The sequence below is a fragment of the Prunus mume genome, linkage group LG4, assembly GCF_029339155.1.
Source record: "Prunus mume cultivar Tortuosa linkage group LG4, ASM2933915v1, whole genome shotgun sequence".
Lineage (NCBI taxonomy): Eukaryota > Viridiplantae > Streptophyta > Magnoliopsida > Rosales > Rosaceae > Prunus > Prunus mume.
The window spans coordinates 5601465-5620330 of NC_142701.1; the positions used below are offsets into that span (position 1 = coordinate 5601465).

The 18866-nt window shown below is 37.0% G+C and overlaps 1 protein-coding gene and 1 pseudogene across 2 annotated transcripts; both read left to right on the forward strand.

Moving 5' to 3' along the window:
- Positions 1–623: 623 nt before the first annotated feature.
- Positions 624–1355, forward strand: LOC103342633 (signaling peptide TAXIMIN 1-like). Its single transcript, XM_008246266.3, has 2 exons — positions 624–909; positions 1171–1355. The coding sequence occupies exons 1-2, from the start codon at positions 800–802 to the stop codon at positions 1292–1294; spliced, it is 234 nt and encodes a 77-aa protein (XP_008244488.1). The 5' UTR covers positions 624–799; the 3' UTR covers positions 1295–1355.
- An 8726-nt stretch (positions 1356–10081) lies between these two features.
- On the forward strand, positions 10082–16989 carry LOC148917741 (DUF724 domain-containing protein 1-like; annotated as a pseudogene). Its single transcript, XR_016126100.1, has 9 exons — positions 10082–10451; positions 10545–10643; positions 11132–11481; positions 11607–11670; positions 11776–11948; positions 15393–15498; positions 15573–15641; positions 15917–16033; positions 16101–16989. The product of XR_016126100.1 is annotated as a DUF724 domain-containing protein 1-like (transcript).
- Positions 16990–18866: the final 1877 nt, after the last annotated feature.

Genomic DNA, 18866 nt, shown 5'->3' on the forward strand with positions numbered 1-18866 from the left:
TTAGTCTGAAGGTTTGGATTCTCAAGGCATATCATATGAATGAATTATGAAATTTAGTAGCTATTTTTATTTTCTTATTCATTCTGTCTTGCATTTTTTTGTTGTGTCATTTTGGTACCGAAATAGTACCGATATTGATTTAGCATGCAGGTACGGTAACTTTGATAAACGATAATCCCATATCGTATCTGTTGGTTTTAATTTCAATATCGGTAGCTGACGAGTTCAATACCGTACCATGTCCACCCTTATTTAATATACAAATTTGTGTGTGAAAAACCCTTCATCCCCATATAGTTTAAACTATCACTTGTATTAAAAAGAAAAAAAACTTCATATCTCTTGTTACAAAATATGGGTGGGGAATTTTTAAAAAAAAAACATAATAATAGTCACTCTTTTTATTATTTAAAAAAAACAGTTGAAAAATACGTGGTTTAGAAAGTAAAACTTTATTCCGAAAGTATTATTTCGGTACCAAAAGAAAAGGTAAAAGATTCGATGCTTAAAATTTGTTTTTATTATTTCTCTCAGTAGAAAAAAATATATATTTAAATATTTTTTAATTGAAAACCAATGCAGATTTTTCGTAATCATGTATATCCCACTGGTTGCGTTGCGTTGGTAAAAGAAAATAGAAAAGCACAAGAAACTTCCAACAATAATACAACACACAACGTGTGCCGTCTCCCATTACTAAACAAGTCTCTCTCCATTCTCTTCTCTCTCAACTCTCAAGCAGTTGCTGCGGAAGAACCAAAATCCCAGAAAAAAAGAAGAAGAAAGAAAGCGAGAGAAAATGTGCTCTTCAGAAGGTGATTGCAGGCCTCTGGGCTTTCTGCTCGGCCTTCCTTTTGCTCTCCTCTCCCTCGTCCTCTCCATCGTCGGCATCGTTATCTGGATCGTCGGGTACAATTCCGTCTGCCTTTCTCAATTCAATTGATTTTCAGGCATATGGGTCATCTGGGCAATCTCTAGTTTTCTTGGGTCTTAACTTGTTATGCAGTTTCATTCAATTTGATCTTATGGGTTTTTGAAATTATGCGATTTTTATGCAATCTGATATTTCGTAGTGCCTGGAGCTTGTTGATTTTGAAGTTGGGGTCTGATTGGTTTTTTTGGTTTTTATTTTTGGGTGGGGGTAATTTTTTATTATTTTTTTGTGTGTAGATTGTTGCTGACTTGCATATGCCCGTGCTGTTTGTGCGTGACGGTGGTCGTGGAGTTGGCTCTGGAGTTGGTCAAAGCCCCAATTCATGTGATGGAGTGGTTCACTTCTCAAATCCCCTGCTAATCTCATCTCATTCAGATTGTTTAAATTTATTTTTATTATTTTTATTTTTAGTTTAGTCTTATCACTGAGTTTGGTGTTTTATATTCATCATGCACTGTGTTTACTGTGTACTGTTTATGTATTCCATGGAGGTGAATATGTAGAATTCTATGTGAATTTGAGTGAAAAAAACCCCATCAAAACCCCAAAGCAACTCATCAAAACCCATAAAAATCAGAGTAAAAAAAAATGATCATCACCATTCTGAAACTGAGCCATTCTACTCAAAACAGCAATTCAATTCACATTATATTACAATAACATTCAATCCCTTATTCAAAAATCAAGAAGTAACCGGCTTGATATCAGTGAAGGGAGAATATAAGGATGGCTTTGGTGAGGCTCTGGCTGTTATCTGCCTTTGGGTGGAGGTGCGTGAATTGAGTGGGGTAGCTAGCTGTGTGTAGGGGAGGTGGGTGGCTGCGGGATTGGTGGGCGTACATTTTTACGGCACATCCACACCTCCGAGGGGATCAAAACCAGCTCTTCCATGGGGATTTTCCAATTTTCAGATCCCCGTTTACCCCAAGGAATTCGCCGCTAGTCATGTGCTGCAGCCGGCTTTGGGTGGCTGCTGTGAGTTGTTTGTTTTAAAACAAATGCTGTTGAGGTAGCGGTGCCTTTGCTTCTGCCTGCTCTGCCCCTGTTTCTTAAACCATGGCTGCTGGTTTCATGTTTGCCCTCGTTCTATAATTTGGTCAAACTAATATAATATGCATAAGAATTCCTTTTATGGTTAAACAAAACTCATTAACACAACTTTTTCCTGCGAAACTCTTTTTTCCCTTGGAAGCCACAACTGGAAGCGAAAACAAACTGAAAACAGCGCGAATGGACTATGAAAAACCCATCTTTTGTGTTCTTGATGCTTTAACCTATGTGAGCTTCTGGGTTCTCAAAGGATTGCTTGGTAGAGGTTTTCACAGTCCACGCATCCAGAAGAATGGTGAGCTTTTGGACATTTTTCGCATGTTTTCTTTTTTCTTTCTTTAGGTTTAGGTTATGAGAATCTGAGTTATTTGATAAAGGGTTTGATGCAGGGGAAACAAAAATTCAGAAGAGAATTAGGGAGATGGAGAAAGTGGAAGAGATATTTTAAGTGTTTGTTGTGGACTACCAGCATTCTTTTGGCTTTGAAGGGTTGCTCTGCTATGTTCTGTTGTTTAGACAGTCCAGATATGATCAGTGGCGAATCTAGGAATATTTCTTCCGGGGTCGACATGTAAAAGTTCTAAAAAATATTTAGACAAAAGATACCGTAAAATTGAAACTCATTAGTATTGTCAATCATGATTCATGAAAGAAAGTCTCATTACCATACAAATTTTTCTTAACAGTTTTTGCTTGAAGCATTACCTTTGAGTATGTTTAATTTCTGAGTTGTAACACATACATACCCAAGCTAATAAGATCATCCTTCACTTGAAATTGAAAGAACTTTTGTCATGATAATTTGTTAAGCTATAGATAAAAGGGGGATTTACTGATTGGCTTCTCATAGATATATTTTCAATCCCTTCTGCTAGCAAGGATAAAATCCGATTGTCCATTGTATGTTTGGCCCACATATGCTTGTAATGTATGTATGTAGTGCATTGTATGTGTGACATTTATTTATTTTTGGCAAAAAGTCACTTTCAGTCCATGTGGTTTATCACTTTTACAACTAAGGTCTCCATGTGTTTGCCCGTTCTTGGTTTACTCCTATGATGGAAGGGCAAAGTTCCTACTGCCTTGAGAACCATAAACTGTCAACAAGTCAACTTTCTTTGGTGTCGAGCGTGCCACTGCTAGCAAAATTTCTAGCAGACTTGGTTTGGAATGGATAACTTGCGTCCCAAGTTACTGATTTCTGCAAACAAACGATTGTGAATTTGGGTGAGGAATATCTCCCAAGTAAGTTCTTTTCCTGCCTCAGACTGGTGAGGACTTTAACAATTTATCTCAGTATAAGGAGGTTGCCTTGGCCAGAATGGTTTGATGGGATTTAAATTGTTCTTTAGGCGGAACTGCCTTTTACAAAAAAATATATATATAACAGTGAATGCTTATATTAGAGGAAGATGAAGGGACAGCCGGGGCTTTATTTCTGTCGAGATAGAAGGTTCAGTCCGACTGGACTGGAGATACCACTGGGACGCTTGGGCTGGATGGACCGTTGACAACCTTGGCTGCTAGGCTTCAACTTGTAAATCGATACCAAAGGCTGATTCTGGCAGAGCTTTGATGTACCTCATGCTTTTGTGAAGCTTTTGAGTGGCAGAACTGCAATCTTCTTAATCTGCACGGGCAGGAGTGACGGTTTTGAGGGCTTCAGTGGGCTAGAGACTGCACTGTGAATTTTGTTGAGGTTTTCCATACTTGGAGGAGACTCAAACCCTGCCTGTCTTGGTTTGCTGAACCAAATTTGTAACGAAAGAAATCTCGTTTTGAATGACTTGTTTCTTAAATCTGGATTTTGTGTATCCTGATCTGGAGTTGGTTTCACTTGAAATTCAAGTGGGCTTGTTGGTTGATTTTGAACTTGTCTGTTGACGGTTTTCTTTGTGTAGGATCTTTGTTTGATTGGGTGATGATTTTTTTTGTTTCGTTGTTTTGTCCTTTACCCTGTTCACTCCTTCTTGTATTTATAGTAAAACTGTTTCTTTTCTGAAGTAGGGTGATTGTGTTTATTTATTGGGCGGCAAAGATATCTTCCCCCTTTTTCTTTTTTTAATGGAAGGAAAGAAAATAAGATTTCTTCAGTTTTGGCAGATAGGCTCTCAAATAGGCAATCACTTCCCTGATTTTCTTGAAAAGGAACCTAATCTCTTTCCCAATTTCAACTGCCCCTTGTGAGATTTTACCCGTGATGGTTAGTTTGACTCCTTTTCTGGACAGCTCCCTGCTTTCCTGCTTATCCCTCTTTGAGATTGTAACTTGCCTATCTCCTTGGGAGAATTACCTTCTCTGAAAAGACAGAAGAAAAATCTCTGAATATACATATATATATGTAAGAGGGATTTGATCTTCAGTTTTTTCAGAATCAACTTGATGTCATGAACCCTTCAATCACTTCTTCTATGACAATTGCCATTGCTGACTTTTCTTTATCCCAGAGATGTCACGTGGGATTGTTCCTATTTCTGGGCTCCTCTTCCTATTTTATTGGGCCTGTGAGGCCCAGATTAGCTGTTTGCTCTGATGAGCCTTGGGTCTCTTCGGTTTTGGGCTTCCATCTTTCTTTGATTTTTTGCGCTTTATTCGGGCCTAATTTTCACTGAGTGTGTCAATTTTTGGCCCAAACACCATGGTTTCAATTTCGTCACTTTTGTCCCTGTGGTTTCAATTTGATACAATTTAAGGACAATTCCCAATTTCTGATACTTATTGAGGGGCATTTCAATCCAAACTTGTAGCCCCTCCCCAACCACCTCCACCGCCACTAGCCCCCCAAAAACTCCTCCCTGTTGTAAACATTGACAATCCCACTGTCTAAACCAGCAACAAACAATGCTCCTTGAAGATGTACAAAGAGAGGTACCATTATACAACCTTCATTAATAATTTTTTTTAGAGATTATGTTGAATTACATAATAAGAAACTATCAAAGCTTGTGACACTGGTACAAGGTGCAGTAAGAGCTGCAATTGATGATGTTGTTGTAATCCTAGGCTACTTTTATGAAGCTTAAAAAGACCGAAGTAGACTTGCTCTGGCTACCTTTTTTTTCTTTTTTGGATGGAGATCACCTTCATCCCTTATGAAGAAATGAGATGGATTATGATTATAATTGTGAGTTTTTCTTTGGGTTAAAAAAAAAATAAAGAAATGTATCTCCCTTGTGTAATCCTAAGACCCGCTCGATTATGATTTTGTTAGTTGATGTTTATGTATAGATGGCCATAATTTTTATCAACAAAAATTCAAATGGAGCATTTTTTTGTTGTTGATTTACAACAGAGACAAGTTTTTGGAGGGGCTGCTTGGTGGTTGTAAGGTGGTTGGGGAGGTGCTGCAAGTTTGAACCGAAATGCCTCTCAATAAGTATCAGAAATTGGGAATTGTCCTTAAATTGGTTCAAATTGAAATGGTTCAAATTGAAACCACAGGGACAAAAGTGATGAAATTGAAACCATAAGGACCATAGTGGTAAAAGTGGTAAACCACATGGACCTAAAATGACTTTTTGCCTTTATTTTTTGTTCAAAAGAGATTAGAAAAACATAAAAAATGGGGCTGGGAATTGAGGTTTGAAATTGAATTTGTTTGTGGGGTTGTCAGGCTGGGAATAAGGTCGACATAGTTTTGATCGCTTATTCGGATCGAATGCCTTCTTGTTGAGCTTTATATACAATTTCTCTAAATGGAAGTATTGGTAAGTTCTATTAACAATTTGTGTCTAAATAAAAATACTAAAAACTAATGATGATTCCTTTCAATGACACAAAATCTTCTAATTTTTTAGGGTGAATAAAGGGCAACTGAGTTGGTCCTCAATTGGCTGGCGATAGGCGGGGGTTATTGGCCTGCAGTAGGAGCAGTGGTTGTAACATCCCATATCGACCAATGGAGAGGGGGTGATGTGCCTTATATGTACATGTCCGCCTCCATCTAGCACGAGGCCTTTTGGGAGCTCACTGACTTCGGAGTCATAAGAACTCCGAAGTTAAGCGAGTTGGGGCTAGAGCAATACCAGGATGGGTGACCCACTAAGAAGTTGCTCATGAGTTCCTAGAAACAAAATCGTGAGGGCAGAGAGGAGGGCCCAAAGCAGATAATATCGTGTTACGGCGGAGCCGATCCAGGGATGTGACAATTTAGTATTATAGCCACTTTGCTGTGTGGTGAGAGTGTGCCGACGAGGACGTTGGGCCCTTGAGGGGGTGGATTGTAACATCCCACATCGACCAATGAAGATGGGGTGATGTGCCTTATATGTATATACCCGCCTCCATCTAGCACGATGCCTTTTGGGAGCCCACTGGCTTCGAAGTCATAGAAACTCCGAAGTTAAGCGAGTTGGGGCTAGAGCAATCCCAAGATGGGTGACCCACTTGGATGTTGCTCGTGAGTTCCTAGAAACAAAACTATGAAGGCAGAGAGGGGGACCCAAAGCGGATAATATCGTGTTACGGCGGAGCTGATCCCATGCCCGCCTCCATCTAGCACGAGGCCTTTTGGGAGCCCACTGACTTCGGAGTCATAGGAACTCCGGGTTAAGCGAGTTGGGGTTAGAGCAATCCTAGAATGGGTGACCCACTGGGAAGTTGCTCGTGAGTTCCTAGAAACAAAACCGTGAGGGCAGGGGGGCCTAAAGTGGACTATATCGTACTACGACGGAGCCGATCCCAGGATGTGATAGTGGCGGCTGGCCAGAAAAGGAATTGCCGGAGGTGGACATGTGGCATAATGTGCTTTCCTTATAAGGAGTGGCATTGTGTGTAATTGTGATGTTTTACGTTATTGTAAAATTAGGTACTACTTTTTGGTCTTTGGCTTTGTGCTAATTATGTAAAATTGTATTTCTATCTTCCAAATTAGTAAACTATATAGTGTTTAAAATAAAGCTCCATGTTAATGGGGAGATTATAGGCTCAAATTCGAGATCTCAGTGTGCTTTCTGGAAAAAAAAAAAAAAAAACTTTGGCATTTGGAGGTACCAAATAAGGTTAAAATCTTTCTTTGGAGGGCAAGTTTAAATATTTTGCCTACATCACTAAATCTTGTTCAAAGGAAGGTACTAGCTTCAACTTCTTGTTTTGGTTGTGAGACTGTGACAGAGGATGTTGTCCATGCTTTCAGGGAATGTAAACGAAGTAGATGATTTTGGGCACAAACTTCCTTCATTGTTGATTTGGCGGGCATACAAGGTTCCTTTGCTAACTTTTGGAGGTTATGTTTCATACATTTTCAGCAAGCGATTTTGGAAAGGTTTGTGTGCTGTTGTTGGAGAGTTTAGAAGCTTTGCAATGGTGTGCTCTATGGAAAGGAAGTTGGTGGGCTTACTGAGGTCGTTGAATGGACCATGGAGTTTTTGGAGCATTTCAAAATTCATAATGCTCGCACTAAGCTAGCAAGGGTGCCACGTTTTATTAGGTGGATTGAACCTCATTCTTCTATTTTGTTATAGAACTGTGATGGAGCTATTGGAAAAGAAGGTTGTAATAAAGGGGTTGGTGGTGTCTTAAGGGACTCTGAGGGTAACTTCATTTGGGAGTTTGCAGATAAGGGTCCAGCAGGTTTGGATGTTTTTGCTACTGAATGTGTTGCTATACACATGGTTTGATGAAGGCTGCCAAGTTGGGACTATCTAGTTTTTTGGTAGCATCCGACTTGCAAGAAGTGGTGGCTTTACTGAAGGGTGATGGTGAGCTATGGAGTAATTTGGGAAATATTGTGGACGACACTAGAAGGTTGATGGTGCAGTTGCGTATTGTTGATGTTTGTTTTCAACCGCGATTGGGGAATTGAGTAGCCCATTCTATGGCGCAGTTTGGATTGCGAGAACAACATCCATCTCTCTAGGATGGTTTAGCTCCTTACTAGCTAGTATCAACGTTGGTAATAGACATGGAGGGCGGGTAGTTTTATTACTTTCGGATGTTGTGGTACTCTTTTTTCTTGGTTGGATTTCCTTCATTGGGGGTTTTTATGACAAGGTTTTAATGATGCCATTTCTTTTTGCATCCTGTTTTGTTTGCAAATTGTACCTTTGTTGGTTGGAATGAAAGTTTCTTACTCTTTGATATAAAAATATATAAAAAAATGAAAGCTTCCCAAATTTTATACCCTAATTGCCAATTGATGATAATATATGCGAAATTATGGTTTGTTTTATTGGATGAGATTTGTGTTTTGATTAAAGTTTATTGATAGCATTTTCCTTTCATTAATTGATTAAGGCTTATGTTTTAATTAATTGATTTTAGGATTTTGTTGATCGGCCTTATATGACAGCATTTGAGATTTGACATGGTAGAGCACAACGCAGGTAGTAAACTGTGTGAGGGGAGATATCTTGAAGGGGATTCGGTGGTTTGGGAAGTATTTATTCAAATATTTTGAAATGCTAGCAATCTTCTCTCTAACCTTCTCGTTTAAACCTTCTCCCTTATTCTCTTGATAAGTGTCATTTTCCTTACACTTAAAACAATGTCATTAATGCATCACACAACTAGTTTTTGTTTTTCAAATTTACCCTTATTGAATGTATTAACTCTTTTTAATAACAAGCTAGTTTTTTTTACAACTTTCTCACTACCTTGTTAAAAAATTAAATAAGTTTTAATTTTTTTTTTCCAAAGAGGACGTATGTTTTGTTAAACACAAAATAATGATGATATCACTTTCATGATAACAATGTTATGAAGCAAACTTTTTTTATTATTATTTTAAAAGGGACGTTTTTTTTTTTTAACAATGTGCTAAGGAAGTTGTAACAAAATTTGGATAAATTGAAAGAAATATAAAAGCTAATACGTTTAATAAGGGTAAACTTAGAAAACAAAAACTAACCTGTGTGATGCATTAAAGATATTGTTTTAAGTGTAAGGAAAGTGATACTTGTCATGAGGTGAAGGGAGAATGTCTAAAAAAGAAAGTTGCTAACATTCCCTTATTTTCTTTGGTATAAAGGTGGGACCACCCAACAAAATGTATATACTTTGGTATAAGGGTGGGACGTAGAGGTGTCAAACAGTAGCCCATCCCATTTAAACTCGTGCTTTTAATGTTTTCGTGTCAAGCCGGGCCGGCCCATTTAATTTATCGGGCCGTGCCGTGTCGGTCCATTTAGTAAAATTATTGATCCCGGCCTTGCCCAAAGCCCATGTCCATATTGAAACGGGCTGGGCCGGGCTCGTGCCTTGCCCATGCTCGTGCTCGTGCCATACTAGGGCCCAAGAACCAATCCATTTAATTTGAATTTTTTTCACTTCATTTTTTTTTCCACTAGATAATTCAAATTATAAACATTAAAAATATAATTAGAGGCAAGAAATGATGAACTATTTGAAAACATTAATCAATCAAACATCCAAACAATATGAAATGACAGAGGGCAAAAAGTGTCAAACTCTACAAAGTCTACTTCAACTTTTCATCTTTAAACAACTTATGATTTTATATGTGAAATAATATCTTGATTTGATTATAAGAGAAGCATATATGTCATATGTACTGATTAGATATCAAGTCCAATGTTGTTTAATTAATTTGTAGTTGATACGTTTAATTAATTAAAGACCCAAGTAATTTTCAGAAAATGAAAGACATCAAATATATATTTATGATTAAAAAAAACATATAAATAATGACATTAGATGTCAAATTATTGCATTTTGATTTTTGAAAAAGAAAAAAATGTTAAGTGGGCCATGCTTGGGCCGTGCTTGAGCTCGTGCTTGGGCTCGTGCTGTGCTTGTGTTTTAGATCGCGAATACGCCATTAATATTCAGAATCGTGCGCGCCGTGCCGTGCCTCATTTAAATGAACTGCGCTCGTGCTGTACTAGGCCGGTTCGTTCCGTTTGACACCACTAATGGGACGGCACAACAAAATGTATACCTTTGGGTTTTTGGGTATATCTTTGGGATAACCAGAACATCCAATCCAACAATAACTCTGTCAGTACTGTGGCTTCCAAGGAAACTTGATTGACACGACAAATCGTTCAAATTCAGACAAAAAATAAAATATCGTTCAAATTTCACCATCATTCGTTTTATTTCACCAGGGATAAGATATGCACGAATTGAGAAGAGAGAGAGAGAGAGAGAGAGTCCTGCAATTTGACCGCTCTGCTACTAAAACACTGGTAAATTTAGTAGTAGTAGTGTGTTTTCCTCTAGAGAAAGAAAGTGAGGGAAAACAAGAAAGTGATGGTGAAGCGGAGGAGGAGGAGGAGCGAAGCGCATCTGAGCAAGGATTCGAAGGTCGAAGTTTGTAGCAACGAAAAGGGTTACAGAGGTGCATGGTTCCCAGCCAAAATACTTGACCCACAACCCTCAGATCCCTCAACGAAGAAGAAAATGAAGAAGGCTCTGGTGCAGTACGAGACTCTGGGCTCGGACGATGACCCAAACAAGCCACATATTGAGCTCGTTCATGCGCTCTATTCGCCCAGTGCCTCCTCTTATCGACAATCCTGACCAGCCCTTTGAGCCTGCCGACGTCGTAGACGCCTCTTACATTGATGTTTGGTGGGTCGGGGTTGTAATGAGGTGTGAGGTTTCTTAAACCCACCTGGTCTGCTTGAGTTAAAGCGCTCTGAGCTGCGCCCTCATTGGGATTTTCTCAACGGCAAATGGGTTCGACCCCGGAAGAAAGGTACTAGTGGGTTCTACATTTTAATAATTATTATGCTTGTGGGTTTGTTTTTTTCATACAGGATTTGTACTTGGTTTATGCTTGCAAGTTACATGGGCTTTCTTTTGTTGATTTATGAATTTTCTTTGGATCTTGACCATTGGTTTTCATGATTTAAGAACATGCAGGTTGTTTATTGTACATTGGCCTGGCCCTTGTTGTTCTGCTTTTAGATTCTTCTTTTTTTCCTTAAAAAGATTTCTATTTTCCCGAAAAGATAATCTTTTTATGTTGTTGCACTCAAAGGATCTTTCTTTCATGTCTTCTCTTTGTTTTTTGTATCTCAAATTAGGATCTTGTGATTTTATAGAGTTTTTAAGTTTGGATATTTATTGAAGACTTTACTTATATGTTTGCAAGTTCATGCCTTTCCAGTTCATTTGCAATATATCTGGATTCCTTCTATTTTTGAGGGATGATAGAAATTTCTATATGCTGTGCTTCTATAGAAAGAAAACTGATATTTCTCACTAATTGTTCAAAAAGGATGGTGGGATCAGTTTTCAGCCCTGGGACAGCAGTGGAAGTGAATCTCAGCAAAGAACATATATTCGTTGCTTGTCTCCCAGCAATTTATCTTGGCGAACTGGGGGACAACTCTTACTTGGTTCAATATAAGAGCTGAAACAACTCTGATGCTAAAGTGATTGTACGTGGCAAACAGATTCGGCCTTGCATTGATAAATCACCTTATGGAAAGACAAAAAAGAAAAGAAAAATTAATCAGAAACCTAACGATGATGCAACCATTGTAGGTTTTTCCAAGAAGTTGATAGCATCTGAAGACTGTCATTTGAATGTAAGAAGTGATATATATAAAAAAAGAAAATAGAAAAGAAAAAGATATGCATGATTTTTTTCTCTCGTTTTGTTTCTTCTGATACCTGATGGTCCTGATTAGAATGCATTCTATTCCATTTGCAGAAGGTTGAGCAACAGCAGCTTGGAGAATTGGACAATCAAGCAATAATTTCTCATAAACGAAAAGGTAAACCACAAAATTCTTAAGGTGATATCCCTTGGCCAAGAGTGAGATATTATTTCTGTATTGACATATTTATTGTGTCATCCACATAAAACAAATGTGTTTAAATTATTGCAGTCAAGAAGGGCAGTGAAATTGAAAAGGTTGATGAAGAAGATGTTGAAGATGAGAATGGACTGGACAACATTGAATCTTCTGGTATAATGTCAGATTCTGAACTAACTGGGGGATCTCATGCTGGAACATCATGTCTGCTCCCCATGGAGGTATATCTGAAGCTCGTACGTTATGCTTCTTTGATATCTTTCTATGTATCAAAACTGCAGTCTATATTAAACTTTGGGTCAAAATTGCAAGACCAGTGTGCTTTCTATCAAACAAATATAAGGCCAATATGGTTGAAGGAAGGGATGATTCTCCTGTTAACTAATTGGATACATGCTAATTTAAGTAGTCATGTTGGTCATTTTGGTGATTAAAGTAATTCTCAAACATGACTATTTTAATCACCAAATTAGCATGCATCCAGTTAGCTAGCAGGAGAATCATCCCTTATTTCAATCATAGAGAGATATCAAAGAAGCATAACATACGAGCTTCAGATATACCTCCATGAGGTGCAAACATGATGTTCCAGCATGAAATCCCCCAGCTAGTTCAGAATCTGACATTATACCAGAAGATTCAATATTGTCTAGTCTATTCTCATCTTCTTCATTAGCCTTTTCGATATCACTACCCTTCTTGACTACAACAATTTAGACACATTTGTTTTATGTGGATGACACAATAAATATGTCAATACAAAAATAATATCTCACTCTTGGCCAAGGGATATCACCTTAAGAATTTTGTGGTCTTTCGTTTATGAGAAATTATTGCTTGATTGACCAGTTTTCCAAGCTGCTGTTGCTCAGCCTTCTGCAAATCTAATAAAATGCATTCTAATTAGGACCATTAGGCATCAGAAGAAACAAAACTAGAGAAAAAAAATATCATGCATCTCTTTTTCTTTTATTTTTTCTTTTTTTTATATATATCACTTCTTACATTCAAATGGTAGTCTTCAAATGCTATAAACTTCTTGAAAAACCCTACAATGGTTGCATCATCGTTAGGTTTCTGATTAATTTTTCGTTTATTTTTCATCTTTCCATAAGGTGATTTATCAATGCAAGGCCGAATCTGTTTGCCACGTACGATCACTTTAACATCAGAGTTGTTTGAGCTTTTATATTGAACCAAGAAAGAGTTGTCCTCTAGTTCGCTAAGATAAATTGCTGGGAGCCAAGCATCAAATATATGTTCTTTGTTGAGTTTCACTTCCACTGCTGTCCTAGGGTTGAAAACTCATCCCACCATTCTCTTTGAACAAGTAGTGAGAAATATCAGTTTTCTTGCAATTTTGACCCAAAGTTTAATGTTGACTGCAGTTTTGATACATAGAGAGATATCAAAGAAGCATAACATACGAGCTTCATATATACCTCCATGGGAGCAAACGTGATGTTCTAGCATGAGATCCCCAGGTTAGTTCAAAATCTGACATTATACTAGAAGATTCAATGTTGTCCAGTGCATTCTCATCTTCTTCATCAGCCTTTTCGACTTCACTCAGGCGGATCTTAAGCCAGGGCAGGGTAGGCTACCGCCTACCCAAAAATATTTCACTATAAAAAAAAACCTATATATAAGCTATGTAATTGATATCCATTCAATGTGTTGGTATACACTCTTGCCTACCCAATCCATATAAAATCCACAAGCCCACTCAAACTTTAAAAAACTGAAAAAAAATTATAACCAGCCAGCCCATGTTATGAATGGCCCAGTCAAACTTTAATAAAAGAAAGAATATAATTTAAGCAGCCAAGTAGTGGCTGTCGTTAATTCAGAGTCGGAGAGCTTCTTCTCAACGCAAGCCTTGGTGTCTTTGTGCAATCGTGGACACTGGACAACCTCTTCTCTTCTCATATACAAGGAAACAAGTATTCTTCTTAATCTCTTCTCTTTAATTATCTTCTTCTATTGGGTTATTCCTAAAATAAATGTATGCATCTTAGTTTTAATTTTAATTTGAAATTGAGTTTTTTAGGGTTTAATTAGGAATGAAATATAATTTGGGGATTTTGTTGAAATTAGTTAGGTCTTTGATTTTAAGAATTTTGTTGAGATGTTTGATTTGATGTTGGCATTGTTGAGATGTTTGATTTGTTGTTGGTATATTAATGTTTGACTAAATTCATTGATGCTATTATGAGAAATTGTTTGATATTTTGTTGGGATATTTGATTAAATAGGGTATCTTTTATTTGAAAAATTTAAGATTTCTAAGCCTCGTAGGGTACAATTTTAGATTAAAATAGTTTAGTTTTTGTGTTGCATTGCATTTACTTCTTGTTTTTTTTGTTAAGTTTTTATTTATGTATAGATATGCATATTTGAGGGTAAGGCTCATTACGTCCCTCCTGAATAGGTGTATCTTTTTATTTTTATCAATAAAATTCACTCGTACCGTCGAGTTTTTAAGATAAGTTTCGCCTACCTGACTTTTGAATCCTGGATCCGCCACTGACTTCACTGCCCTTCTTGACTGCAACAATTTAGATACATTTGTTTTATGTGGATGACACAATAAATATGTTAATACAGAAATAATATCTCACTCTTGGCCAAGGGATTATCACCTTAAGAATTTTGTGGTTTACCTTTTTCGTTTATGAGAAATTATTGCTTGATTGTCCAGTTCTCCAAGCTATTGTTGCTCAGCCTTTTGCAAATGGAATAAAATGCATTCTAATAAGGACCATCAGGTATCAGAAGAAACAAAACCAGGGAAAAAAATTATGCATCTCTTTTTATTTATTTTTTCATTATATATATATATATATATCACTTCTTACATTCAAATGGCAGCCTTCAGATGCTATCAACTTCTTGGAAAAGCCTATATATCAAACAAAGGCGAGCGGTATAAGACCTCCGGCCTGGGAAAACAGCGAACTCTAGAAGCTAGGGCTTTGTTTGCCTTTGGACACGAACACTATTCCGTTCTTAGCGGAAACCCGCCCTAGAGATTGAACGTCGACTTATCTTATTGCCGTTCAACAATTGCAGAATCTACACTCGGTAAAACCAAAAGTCAGTGTGTTTCTTTAATTGCAAAATCATTGTTTCTTAATTATGTTTCACCACCTCTGTTTACTGAGCCTTCCAAATTCATTTTCCTAAACACCCATCCAAATGTTGTAATTGACTTGTATCTTTTTCATCACAAAAAAAATATAGACTACCAATAAAAAACAAATTAGTGGAAGAAGAGGCTAGGAGCCATCAAATTAAATTGCACATGAGTTCCTCTTGTTTTTTTACATAAACGAAAGGTTTTTCCAAGTTGTGATGTACCATACAATTCTCATTTCACAACTTGAGTCTTAGTCAATTCAACTTGAGCAACAACTACAGTTCCAAACGACATCGATGTATCCCCTGAAATATCCGTAAATTGAAGGCCAGATGATATCTGTATTGCCGATATTTTCATCCTTGGTGTGAGGGAGCTACAATTAAATCCCTTAATATTTTTCTTTTGTTAAAATTAGTCTATAAGAAAATGTACAACATATTGGTAGGTGAATAGGAAATAAAAGGGATTTACTTATCCTTCTCACTATTTTCCCTTTTGGTAGTTATTGTTTAATCCTATTTATTGTTATCCCGTATAGTGCAAAATTCGTACCTTTCTTAAAATCATAGGTTATGAAGATGCAATGGTCGAAGCAGAAATTGAAGATTCTGCAATGGATATTGAGACAATAATAGAGGGCACAAGTAAGCTATTGTGAAAGTTTTCAAAGCATTGTTTTGGTTTTGGTTCATTTGTTTAACATCAAGGTTTCTTCTAGGTAAACTTGCTGGGATTTCCAAGAAACAAAATGAGGTCGGAGGAAGACAGGTTGAAACTGGTGTAACAGGTGAGACTGAGCAACAAGACAGTCCACTTTGCTGTTCTGAAATGTTTTCCAGTTGGGAAAAAAATTGAAACCATGGATGTATAAAAAGATGTTAGACTTACTAGGGATACGCTTGTCCTTTTTCTTGTGTTTTCCTCTTTCGATAAGCACTTGCTTATCCTATTCACTTTTATAGCTTGTGTTGTCTAAAATTTCATCTATCTTAAATTTGCAGGTTTTGAAGAAATGAAGAGAGACATAAACTGTGGATTTTGCAATGGATTACTTGACAAAAGAAGTTCAGGTGGCTGTGACTGGAATATCTGCAACGGCATCTGCCCATGATCAACCTTTATCACTGTGCATAGATGAAATGCATTCTGTAAAATCCATAGAGTGCTCAGTAAGCTATTGTGAAAATTTTCAATGGATTCCTTTGGCTGTAGTTAGTTTGACTAATATCATGATTTTGTTCTCTAGGTAACCCTGCTGGGACTGCCAGGCAACAAAATGAGGATGGAGGAACACAAGTTGGGCAACCACATTTGCCTTTTGTGAAAAATTCTCCATTATGGGAAAATATTGAATCCATGGAAGTATTCAAAAGATTTCCGCAAAAGCCACATTTTCATCCACTATTGAAGTGTAAAGAGGCCTATCGTGAAGGATCAGCCCTTGGAAAGATGGTAAACTTTGCCTTTATGGTGGGAAGACTTCCAAGTTGCAAGTTGGCGATCCTAGAGACTTATTTGATAGCATTTTGGAGGCACTAGCTGACTTGGAAATGTTGGGCTTTGATGTCACGGCAGTATGGGATCGTTTGAAGGAATTGCTTGAAATGAAAGTTAAGTTGGGGCAGCTTCAGAACCGATCACAAGAAGTTGACATTCAGATCACAGCGTATGCTCATGACAGAACCAGAAACAATGAAACAATCAGTGGTATTGATAAGGATATTAAGGACTTGCAGGAAAAGTGGGCGACGCTGATGTCAATTGATGTGGCCAAAGGTTCTGAAATTTTGCAAGTTGCAATCAAAAGCAAATGCTATAACTGAAGGCATTCAGAGCATCCATCGCAATTTTGAGAAATTAGCTGTTGCAGCATGGTGATTCTTATGATTCTGATGGATGACTCTTTAGATTACCACTGTTTTTGCTAACCTTTGCAACATCGTGATGGATGACCCTTCAGATTACCCTTTTGAATGGAGTAATGGAAGTGATACCAAACTGTTCTGTAGTGCTATTTTGTTACAACAGCCATTAGCCCTAGATGCTGGTAACAATTATCTGTACTACTATAAAACTTACTTGAAGCTACTCTGATCAGCAATCCACCTCTGTATCCGAGACCACTTTAAGCTGTCCTAGACCACTTTATGCTGCCAGCTGTAAGTAATTTTTATTTGCTTTTCTTGTTCCTTTCTGTACTATATACCTTGATCTACTTTGCCTCTTTGAACTTGGGTTTTGATACAAACGTCAAACATCTTTATTAACTTAAGAACTTAATATTATTGGTTTTATCTGAAAAATGTTCGTCAAACGTTACTTTCTAACTCGTAAATTTAAAAGAAGTTGGGTTAATTTTAATTTAGTATCCTGAATTTTTCACTAAATAGCATGGTAATACAGTGTTTTCAATTTGAATTGTCATTAGACTGATTATCAAGAATTAATTGATGATGAATCTAACTAGGAACTCACCCGTGGTGTTTTTTTTCTTTCTTGTTTTCAAATTATTAGATTGACCCTTTCAAGTTCAACCCTTCCCCTTTCAATTCTCGTGCAAGTGTTCTTTTTTATGCTCTTAGTTAACTTGATCAATTCTTCCTTTCAAATCATATTCTCTTCCCTTTCAATTCTCGAGCAAGTGTTCTTTTTTATGCTCTTAGTTAACTTGACCAATTCTTCCCTTCAAATCATATTCTGAATCGACATAGAAAAAATGAAAATGGTCAAAGAATGGGTATTTCGTGGGTGAAAATGAGGTCTAAAAAGGGAAGAATTGGTGGAATTAACTATGGACCCTTGAATTTCATGGCCCTTCTTTTGTTTTTTTATAGAATAAGCAAACTTGACGGAAGGGTAAATTTGATATTTTTTGAACCATTTTCATTTTCACCCCAAATTCGAAAATTCGGAAACAAGAAAGAAATAAAAACAAAGGGTGGGTTCCTAGTTAGATTTGTCATAAATTAATTCTTCTTGATAATCAATCTAATGACAATTCAAGTTGAAAACACCATATTACAATTAACCCAACTTCTTTTAAATTTACGAGTTATAAAGTAAATCTTGATGAACAATTTAAGATAAAACAGATAATATTAAGTTTTTAAGTTAATAAAGATGTTCGCTGTTTGTATTAAAATCCAAGTTCAAAGGGGCAAAGTTGATCATGGTATATAGTACGGAAGGGAATAGGTAAAGCAAATCAAAATTACTTACAGCTGGCAGCATTAAGTAGTCTGGGATATAAAGGTGGATTGCTGATCAGGGTAGCTTTAGGTAAGTTTTATAGCAGTACAGATAATTGTTACCAGCATTTCTAGGGCTAATGGCTGTTATAACAAAAAAGTACTACATAACAGTTTGGTATCACTTCCATTACTACATTCAAAAGGGTAATCTGAAGGGTCATCCATCACGATGCTGCAAAGGTTAGCAAAGACAGTGGTAATATGAAGAGTCATCCATGAGAATCATAAGAATCACCATGCTGCAACAACTAATTTCTCAAAATCATAATGGATGCTCTGAATGCCTTCAGCTATGGCATTTTCTTTTGATTGCAGCTTGCTAATTTTAGAACCTTTGGCCACATCAATTGACATAAGTATCACCCATTTTTCCTGCAAGTCCGTAATCTCCTTATCAATCTGACTGATTGTTTCATTGTTAACAAGTTCTGTCATGAGCACACGCCGGATGAGGAACGTAAACATTTAAAATAATTTCCCCAAGGAAAAAATATTTATTTTAAAGCTACCCATGCCACGTTAGCGAAATTAACGATTTTGTTATGAAACCTTGGTCACATAATGGAAGTTTAGAGGGGATATTGAGTCATTTAAAACGTCGGGGGGTAAACTAAGATAATTTGGAAACCACATGGAGCATTTCAACAAACTGTTGAAATTAATTAGGGCTTTGATTTTAAGAAATTCACTTGTACCGTGGAGTTTAGCATGTAAATTTTGCCCAACTAGCTTTCAAATCCTATATTTGCCATCCTTTGGTC

Coding starts and splice junctions, on each gene's coding strand:
- LOC103342633 (XM_008246266.3), top strand. CDS start 800: ATGTGCTCTTCAGAAGGTGATTGCAGGCCTCTGGGCTTTCTGCTCGGC. Junction 910..1,170: donor ATCGTTATCTGGATCGTCGG/GTACAATTCCGT, acceptor TTTTGTGTGTAG/ATTGTTGCTGACTTGCATAT.